The 11,011-nt window shown below is 35.7% G+C and overlaps 1 protein-coding gene across 1 annotated transcript; it reads left to right on the top strand.

Annotated features, from left to right (window-relative positions):
* The first annotated feature begins 3,200 nt into the window (after positions 1-3,200).
* LOC137926363 (uncharacterized) lies at positions 3,201-7,680 on the top strand. The gene is made up of 4 exons (XM_068769966.1): positions 3,201-3,415; positions 4,273-4,400; positions 5,796-5,948; positions 7,510-7,680. Exons 1-4 carry the CDS (start codon positions 3,255-3,257, stop codon positions 7,659-7,661), a joined length of 594 nt encoding a protein of 197 aa, XP_068626067.1. The 5' UTR covers positions 3,201-3,254; the 3' UTR covers positions 7,662-7,680.
* Positions 7,681-11,011: the final 3,331 nt, after the last annotated feature.

Genomic DNA, 11,011 nt, shown 5'->3' on the forward strand with positions numbered 1-11,011 from the left:
CATCCGGTGTTTTCGAACTAGATCGTCTGTCCAACTTGTGAAATGTACGCTGTGCTTGACTATTCGTGATATCCTGCGCTTCTACACGTCCCATTGTTACTTTAAATCGCCAAACCGCTGATCCATATCGATTACTTTCTCACTCCGCACTCGCACCGATTAGTGCCAAACAAAAAAACACTCTGTGTTTGGCACTAATCGGTGTAACATAACTCCTGAAGATGCCCCGTGGAGGGGTGAAACACGTGTTGAGTAATTTGGCGGTGGCGGTTGTGTGATTCGCATTGTTTGCCGCATACGCATTTATCAGCGGGCTGGCGGACGATGCATTTCATTGCACAACTACCACTGCATGTGCGGAAGTGGCTAAATATTGGTCCTTTTCTTACTTTCGATTACTTTCTTCCGTCTACGATGTTTATGATCCTCAGAAAATGTGGAATGAGACGTTGCCAAGCATAAAACTAGTTTCCTTGACAAATCATATAATGTTTGTGGAACGAATTGCCTGTGTCAATTCGAAAGATCTAATCTCTTCCAGTTTTGAAAATGCTATTAAAGCTTCACTAGATGTCGCTGTAACATTTTTTACCATCGTCTTCCTTTCAGCCCACTACCCATTGCCTCCCCCAAAGATATCTATAGGGTTATATACCATAATCTCCATGCGTTGTGGGCGGGTTAGTGATCTAGTGGCAGGTTAGTGATGGTATTATGGTATCCAGATTACTTCGCTGCCTATCATCAGAAAACTTTTTTATGAACAGAGGCAATCCTATATAAGTTAATACATAAAATTGGAAATATATTCGACTGTGTCACTTTTGTTTCTCTGCTCAAAATTTCGTCGTTACAGTGAAAACAAAAGATATTCATGTTGAATTTTAACTGTGAATTTTATGTAATACAATGGTATGTAGTGAAATATATAATGTATTTGTATTAAGCCATATGTATTTTAATGTGTACATACATTCATTTCTTCCTTTCAGTTGATAGTTGTTCGGTTTATTTTTAGTTATTTAGAAAGTGCAACAATTGAATAAGAAAAGGACCAATATTTAGCCACTTCCGCACAAGCAGTGGTAGTCGTGCAATGAAATGCACCGCCCGCCAGCCCGAGTCCCAGACCCTGAGTCTACACTCTGTGTTTGGCACTAATCGGTGTAACATAACTCCTGGAGATGCCCCGTGGAGGAGTGAAACACGTGTTGAGTGATTTGACGATGGCAGTTGTGTAATTCGCATTGTTTGCTGCATACGCATTTATCAGCGGGCTGGCGGGCGGTGCACTTTGTTGCACGACTACCACTGCATGTGCGGAAGTGGCTAAATATTGGTCCTCTTCTTACTTAGTATGGACTTCCGCAAAGTAACGCCTGATTCCATTAAATATTCAACAAATTAATATATAGCTTAGATCTTCCGTTTCCTAGTTTTAAGTGTTAAATTAGAAGTATTAAATAAATAATATTATAGAATTTAAATGTTTTAGTTGGGAGATGTAATTCAGTTGAATCATTCATATGGTTGATATGTAAATATCATATCATTGTTAAATTTCATTAAATAAAACAGCTATATACTTTCCGACCTGTTATAGGCAGATCAGTAACCACAGTTTGTTGGTACTTACTACTTATAAGTTTAAAATATTTGAATATTCAAAATTGTATGTAAATGACTACTCAAATAAAGATATTTTAAATTTGAATTTTCAATTTCAGTGCAAAACGTTGCTCTTCAGACATTGGTAACGAATTTTAATTTAATTATGACCATGCGATTACAATAAAAAAGAAATACATAAAAACCTCTTTTAATATCGTTGCATTAAAATAATTTTAATTAACATTAGAGTAATGTTACTTAAATTTTTGTAATTATAAAACCGAGTTAATTATCATTATTCGCATGAATTACCACGATATTAATATAAACCATCATCTCGAATTTTAAGTTATTCATTTATTGTACAATATTCAAAGCGACGTGTAAAATGATTCGGTTTTTAATTCTACAGACGTTTTGTGTGATGGGAGTCTTGTCGAACCCTGGTAAGTGATATTATGTCTAATATTGTTCGATAATCATTTAGTTCACTTCTTGGTTTTTTTTTTTATAAAATTTGGAACATTGTTTCTTTGATCTTATTTACTAAGAGTTTTAGTAAATATGAGATGTATAACGTCACTTGCTCTGATGAGCAAGTACACCTAGCCGACACACTGGCTCGCGTCGCGTCATGATATAGTAGCGAAGCAGTTGACAGCTGTGGAGGGAAATATCAAGTACCGAACGAGCAAATCCGTCTTCACTACCCTTTCAAGTGTTTCTCTTTCGAGCGACTAGCGCTATATTCGGAAAACTCGTTGGAATGATGAAAAACCGCTAGACGAGGAAACCATAGCAATATTTAAAGAGTAAAACGCTAACCATGTCCTTAAGGGTAAACAAAATGTTTCATCGTTTTCCACTTTATGAAAGAGTATCTCTTTCTACACTCGCCAACTAGATAGGTGATACATCCGCCATATAGCCCTGATCTTGCTCCTGAATCTCCACGTGTTTCGATCTCATCAAAATTCTTTAGGCAGTGTCAAGAGACGATTGACAAAACTTCTCATCACAAGTACCAAAATTTTACAGCAACGGCATCATGTCACCATCTACAAGATGGCGAAGATTCATCGAGCAAAATGTCACTTATATACTAAAGTTAAATGTAAATAATCTTTGAAATATTAGGGCTGACCGGAAAGTATTGCTTTCTCAAGTTAAATTCAAACGACGACTTTTTAACAAGTTTTCATTTGTAATCAACAATATATTCACATTCGTTATCAAGAACCTTTTACCATCGAATATACAAATTTTCAATGCCGGAGCGGTAACAAATCAATCGGTTTTTCTGTAAAATATGTCGACAGAAACGACATTACTTCCCGGACACCCTAATACTAACCAATGACTCTGTGTTAGTTAAAATTACTTTAAATATATGTTACTGCGGTGGTAGACGTTCAAGACGTTTTAGGTATAAACATAGCGATATCAGAATTGCAGGCTCTGAAAGACATGTCGACATAAACGACATTACTTTCCGGTCCTAATACTATGTATTGAATTTTAATGTTAAACGCGCGAAAAAAACTTTTTACCCATCTACTATTTGACATAATGTTTTGGCCCTAGGCTCTTTCATATCGCCCTGTAAGAAGAATGACGTGGAGTGTTGGACAAAGTCAGTGAACATGGTGGCTCCAGTCCTCGCGGCCGGTATCCCATTATTAGGCGTCGCTCCTTACGAACCGCTCTACATGAACGAAATCTCCGGTGAAGCATCAAAGTTAATATACCATATTTCAGATAGTAAAGTAACCGGTTTGTCGAAATGCGTTGTTAGTAATGTAAAGTAAGTATAACATTTATTTTATTAAACGACATGTGATTACAGATGTGAGATATCCTCGCTGGACATAGGCTTTTCTCGTAGATTTCCGGTTGGAGCGAATAACAAAAGATCTTAATAAGTCAGACCACCTTCTGGAAGGATGTTTGTCTACTGCAGTGATTCCCAAAGTGGTCTATATCGACCCCTAGGGGTCTATGACAACCTGCAAGGGGTCTACGTCAGCGAAAAAAAATTTGGTGGTCCATGAAATGAAAATGGGGGTCCACGATAGTGGATCTCAACACATACACTGATAGTACCTATTTACTTACATCATACTATTTTATAATATCAAAACATTTACATTATTTATAAAAGTACCTATGAAGTAAAAAAAATATTATATATGTTTATAAAATTGTGTAAGCTGTAGGATGTTGGTATTCGCTTAGTGGTCGCAATACATTAAACTTCACTACAGTTAGAAATTTACAGGTAATCAATATCAGGTATGTAGGGGGTCTACCCAACACGGAAAAACATGGCAAGGGGTCTACGACACAAAAAAGTTTGGGGAACTCTGGTCTACTGTCATATTATAATTGAATGTGTCCGGACTACATTTACTAAGGAACTACATATTTGGTGTGTGTTCGATTCTCACTACGGCCTGCGGGTTACACAGTGCAATTTTTTTATTCCTCATTTAAATGGAAGAAGTTGCTGCCCATCGTCCGTGAATATTCTTCCTTAGCCGGCTTCAACAGTAACCACAACAGTAAAGCGTGGGGACTATTATATATGCCGGAACACGACAATAAATAACATAAAAAGTTTTAATTTACTTTATCTTTTTTACCAAAAAAAAAAATTTTTAGATTCAATTTTGAAGAACTGAAATACGACTTATACTGTCCTTCACTAGTAGTGACCGGTCACATGGAAGTCTCGGGTGAACTGTTGGACATCCCCGTGGAGGGGAATGGCGAATTTAAAATCATCACAGGTAATTAACAAAATTGTATTTTGAAACTAGTTTACAAGCTTTGTACTATCAAAAGTAATTGGATTGAAGCAGGCCGTTTATCAGAAAAAAAATTACCGAATTTCGTGAAGGTAAACCGATAAACAAGGTCCAAATTTATACTTTGATCTTAGCCAAAATGCCAAGAAGCGTTGAAACTACAGTACACCTATCCCCCGATTTACACGATAGATACGTTCCTGAGAAAAACGTGTAAATAGAAAATTAAAAATTTTCAAGTCAAAACCGTGTAAATTGAAAACATCGCAGAAAATGCATAACTTTGCTATTTAACAGTTGTGATTTTTTTAATATTTTTAGGTGTACACTGAAATAAAAAAAAATGCATTGACAAGTAAAAATATTTAATATATTACGGAAACACTGTTTTTTATTTAATTACAATACATTAAACAGAAGAACAAAAATAAAACCAAAGGTGTTTTTATTATCCTTTATCACTGACAGAAATTAGTCTCATTCTTTTTTTCGGAATCGAAGGTTCGAATTCACTTTCATCACTCGAAGTTATTTGTCCCGATTCGATGTTTGAAGCAGAAATATTTACATTATGAGAAATGGTAATAAAATCGGTTATTAAAACAAAAAAAAAAACTTTTCTGGAAAACCCGTGTAAAAGCGAAAACGTGTAAAACAAGTACCGTGTAAATCGGGGGATAGGTGTAGTATGTAAAAGCGTTTCAGTAGTTTTAACAAAAGGCGTTCAAGAAGATCGTGGGGTTTTAGATGGTAGAAAACCGGCATAATCCCATGAAAGATATCCCCACAAGAAAAAATAAGGTAAGTCCAACTTTGAGAAAGTGGTCAATCCTGGAATCGAACTTGGCTCAGCAGTTGTAGGTATGTCCAGTAGTACATTTTACGGCAGAAAAAAGATAATTGATAATATATCATTTTTTATTCTCTCTCTGTGTTTACGATCAGTCTAAAAACACTAGGTAAATTTATTATTCGGATTGTTGTTCAATAAGACGAAACTCTTGAATATATAATATAGAAAGGTGACCCAATACAGAAAGGTGGTCTCTCACTTTTGGCCACTTTGGATAACTCACAGTTGCTCAACGGGATGGAGTGACCTATGCTCGGGTTTTCCCGAATGAGAAACGAGGAGATCCGTAGACGAACGAAATTAACCGACACAGCCTTGCGAAATGGCAAGTAGAGATGGCAGGGGGCAGGCGACATAGATTGCAGAACATATGGCTCTTAAGCCTTGAGGTCTGGACTGGGGTCCAAAGATCACAAGGTCGTCGGAAGGTGGATTTAAACCGCTTCATACGGGCCCTATTAAAAATCTATAACGGAGGTCTATATCTTGATGATAATGCTTATATATGCTACATTTTTTTCCAGATCAGACTTTAATCAACGTGGAAGCAAAAATGGAAAAATATACAGGTGATGATGGGAAACTGCATCTAGTTTCAAAAAATTTTAAAGCCAATACTCCACAAAAGCCGGTCGAAGTTAGTTTCGATAGTCTAAAACCAAAGAATGATTTACCGCGTAAGTGTTGTGTTTTTAAACGGTTTTATTTAGTTCGACCCGTACGGAATTCATTTGTTTATTTATTTGGGTCAAAATTAGAAATTGAAATTTAAGCACCTTCCCGTTGTCAGATTGATCTGAAATTTGGTACACACATTTGATTTAGATGACAATACAATATAATAAAATCAATAACATTATAAATCTAAGATGGCCGCCAATACAAAATGGCGGATTACATATTTTTCCTTAACCTCCTCAATATGGGTATCAAATAAAAGGGCTACACTAGTAAAACACGATGATTATGTCAATATTTAAAATACAAGATGGACGCCGTTCCAATATGGCGGACTAGGTACACATTTTTCCACAACCACCACAATATGGGTATCAAAAAACTGTTGAAAAGTTTTTTTAATTGTATTTATAATTTCATAATATCGATTCATGCATACAACTTCTTATTTTAAACGTTCAAATTACTGTATAAATGGAAGACTTATACAAATTTGTATATATAAAAGCACGGGAAAGTAAAACGCATCAATAAGTCCATCTTCGACAAGATTAAGACCAGGCTCTCCACGATAGGCTACTTGTATGTCTTAAGTAATTTTGGCCACATCGCAGTAAACGGTAAAAGCACCAATAACTTCACTTCCTTTTGCTACTGCCCTGAGGAAAGCAGAAGTTAGGATAGTATAGAAAGTGCTTGTCATCAATTCAGTCAAGTCATTTCAAAACAGACAAGATCTTCAGGAAGGAACAAGTTATTGAGAAATGTATATACATAAATAGTATAATATGTTTAAATACATTATTTAGGTTTTTTATAAGAATGCTTCGCCCGCTAGCACTTCAAGTGAATAATTCTTTTAGCAACTTCTGTGACATCGGTTCTGCGACGTTCAGTTTCTGCGAATAATCTCAAAGTTTCGGAGCACGAGGGATTTGCTTAATGATTTTATTTGTATTAAAAATGGCTTAAACTCCTCCCTTAAATTAGAGTCCCTCTTGTATCTGTGTCCCAACAGTGGACTAGATTTTGGTGCACGTGTTAACAAGCTGATCCGTATTCGCTAGAGAAAGATGGGAGTGCGAAATTCAACTGGAAGATATAGAGAAGTGGTACCTTGGTCTCCCTTATGGGAGTAGAGAACGCTGACATATTTTCTTAACATATTCTCGAAGAATTGTAAAAGAGGTGATTAATAAAAATAAAAGTTAATAATATGGTCGGGTAAAGCGATACGCTAAGCGTTGTAACATAAAATAAATTGAAAATAATAATTGAAATAAGTAAATGAAAAAATTTCGACTTCAAAGAATGTGGCGAAGAAAGAGAGGCTATGTGTGTAAGGATTTTGAACGAAAGAAAAGAGAATGCTTGAAAATGTGAATGATTTAAAGAGGATAAAGTTTTAGAGATTGTAAAATAAGAAAGAAGAGAATGCAAATAAAGAAGAATGTTGAAAAACTTATTGACCTAAAAGTCCCTCTCAAAAAAGGGAGTCATATAAAATAATATCCTAAAGACGATATTCACTATATTTTCATATAATTATATGTATTTCAGCAAACGTGGCGAAACTTTTTGAGGAAAAAAAATTCACGAAAGGCATTGAATTGTTAACTCCGGCGTTTATACAAGAACTATACAACGTTGTCTTTATCAGTCTCAATAAGTTTCTTGAGGCCGTCCCACTGGATGAATTGTTTATAGATTAAATTAAAAATTCATAAACAATATATATATATTATATAAAATAACGTCATAAAATCTGTATGCTAAAAAGTATAATAAAATTTTTAAATTGTTTTAAGGTGTTAATATTTTCTTATAAAATATAATAAGACAAAATGTTAAAATTAAAATGAATAGATAAAATCAGCACCGCAAGATGAATTATTGTGGTGAACTTTTGACAAAGCTATGCCTTGCAGTGAGCGTCCATAAGCTGACATGATTAAATGAACGAAATAACATGGAAGTGAACACACCATTTCTAAGATGTGATGTTTTCTTTGAAGTTATTTAATGTAGTAACCCTTAGCACACAAACGTTCGACATTTTATGATATAGCAGTAAAAGCTCTCAGTTGTAAGAGTGTATATATTGCCCATAGAAATGTTTACTAGCTCGTTTTTCTATTTGTCTGTTTCATGATCTTTCTCTTGAATAAATAATAAACACTGGATGCGAGTTGAGCGTTATCTATTTTTGCGTATCCATTTTATGCTGGTGTGCAGTTTCAGGACTGCATTACTTTCGTTCACGCTGTTCCTCCTATTTGTCTATACTGCGTTCATACACATACACTACATTTCCTATTTAAAATAAATAGACGAATAAGCACAAATAGAAGTTTTTCACATTGAATTTGGGGCTTTATTTGGACTCAAAACTCACTCTCGACAGACACATTGACGAAGTGGTTAATAAATCTTACCGTATGCTGGGTTTTGTTACACGTACAACAAAATCCTTTAAGCGCAGAGACACTTTCATCTTTCTTTATCGATTGTGCCGTTATTAAGTGGAAAAAAAAAAATATATATATTTAATTAAAATAGGTGTGGCAACAAAAAAGGCACACAAAGAAAAATATATATGTGTTTAATTATCTAAGGGTAGTGAGTAGAAGGCCTGGTCTAATTTTGCACCGCAGTTCGGTACTCCCCTGATGGTGGTGGTAGGCAGCTGCACGATCTCCCAGGGCTGGTCAGGCGGCAGCAAGTAGAGAGCAGGGAGCGCCGGTAGGTAGCAGGATGTGACGGTTCCGGTGAAAGTTGATATGAATTTCAACAGTGTAAAACTTGCAGTGTAAAACTTGCAGTATGAAAGTCGCAGTGTAAACTTTGCAGTCTAAAACTCGCAATGTAAAACTCGAAGCGTAAAACTTGCAGTCTTAAACTCGCAATGTAAAACTCGAAGCGTAAAACTTGCAGTCTTAAACTCGCAATGTAAAACTCGAAGCGTAAAACTTGCAGTCTTAAACTCGCAGTATAAAAATCGCAGTCTAAAACTCGCACCTGTGAATAAATGTCACAGTTATGATATACATATATAAGTATATGTACAATTTGCTCCGCTGACAGTAAACCCCGAGATGGCTTGCGACGAAGGAAGGGCAGAAACCGAAAGCAGTTGGTGTGATTGTTTACTGTCAGAACGGAGTTACAAAATGTAAAGCATGTAAAACAAAAATAGAAGAGATAAATAAATAAACAAATTGAAAAGTAATAATGAATACATAATGATGGAACTATGGACACAGACAAAATGTTGAGCACTAACTTATAGATAAATGCTACTTAATATTAATGTCTTTATAATATTTGTTCAACACTTACCCCTTGGGGTGCGAGACGATGTAAAGGTTGTGGCGTGAACTAAATGATGCCCGGAGAATGAATAGGATCAAGGCGTGAATTTATAATGTAAATTCTAATTGGCCCCGGCGCGTATGAAGACACATAGCTGGTGAACGCAACCGACACAAAGAGTGTGCGTCGGTGCGTGAGACGACACCTAGCTAGTGAACGCGACCGAGGCCTGGATCCTTCTGCCTGGCAAATGTCAACTGCTGTCCTGGTGCGCGGGCGCATAGGAATTTTTGTTATAAAAACAAAGATCCGTTAAACCAATAGCACGCTCCCACGACCCCACGCCACTTGAGATATACCGTTACCCGCTAAGGGTTGAACAATTTTTTGCTGTATTGCGATTTATGAGACGTTTCTCGTGATTATATTTTTTGGTTAAAATTTTAACTAAGATTTATGGGACGTTAATCTGCAACGTTACACGATCTCTGGTAAGATCTCACTTAGAGTATCTATCCCCCATTTGGAATCCATTGTATTCAGTCTACGAAAATAAAATTGAAAGAGTACAAGAAAATTCCTTTATATTATGAACTACCGAATGCATTGCCCCCGGGATTCTTATAGAAATTTATTAAACGGATATTGTATGTTATCATTGAAGGATCGACATTCTCTAATGGACGACACTACACTTAAAAATATTTGTGCTGTCCATGTTAACTTTTCGGAACTGTCCTAGGTAAATTTTCGAATTCCTGCAGCAAGAACGCGCTCTAGATCTTTCTTCTTTTTATCCAATATCGGTAAACGTGCACCCTTATACAGGATATATGACTTACACAATTCATATATTAGTGATATTGATATGTGCTCGTACTCTCACGTATCTTTCAAAAGACAAATCCATTCGAAATTATTGAATATACACAATTCAATTTAAACCTCACTGGAATGTGACTGCTTGTTGTGACTCGTAATTATTAATCTCTGTTCTGCAGAATGCTCTGGATTATTGATCCATGTTTGGTAACGTTTTTGTTTTGTTTTATTATTGTTCGAATTTGATTCATTAAACGTTCTTAGTGAGATAGTTAAAAGGTAACAATAGTAACTAAATTTATATTTCTAAGTTTGTAATTTCTTACTGCCTTTTGTTACTGTTTATCTCCAATAAAGTAAAATGAAAACGAATGATTATAGATGATTAAACTTTAAAGGGGTGAATTTAGAACATTTGAATAGAGAACCAAGAGACTTTCGATGATCTAAACAACATCTGTCCAGCTTGTTGGTGGACGTCTTACGCAGCTCTTCCAGGTGGTCCCTGGTCCCCACATCTTAAGGCTCTGCGCGCTTCGTGGCCCGCTCACTGGCACTATAAATTGATATTCCCCTGGACTATGCCGGTTGCTTAAGTTCGTCTACAAATCTCCTAATTCAAACTCGTAGAGAAAACCCGGGCATAGCTCTCCCTATCTTTAAACGTTTCTCAGTTTGCCAAGGAGGTCAGACTTGAGAGATCACGTTTCTATACCAAGGGTAAAATACATACACTTGTTGGTTATACACTTTTCTATTTAGGCACACATAGAATATATGTGCCATATTTAGGTGTATTTCTTTTGTATTGAATTTTTTTTGTATCGTTATTTATGTGCGTGATATTATGGTGTGTAATAAATGTTTAACTTTTATGATGATTAATGCCAATAAAAATGTTAAAAATAAAAAAACACGGTAAAGTTTA

This window comes from Battus philenor, unplaced genomic scaffold (assembly GCF_028537555.1).
Source record: "Battus philenor isolate CCGP_79_NKW_IND1 unplaced genomic scaffold, ilBatPhil1.0.hap1 SCAF_29, whole genome shotgun sequence".
Taxonomy (NCBI): domain Eukaryota; kingdom Metazoa; phylum Arthropoda; class Insecta; order Lepidoptera; family Papilionidae; genus Battus; species Battus philenor.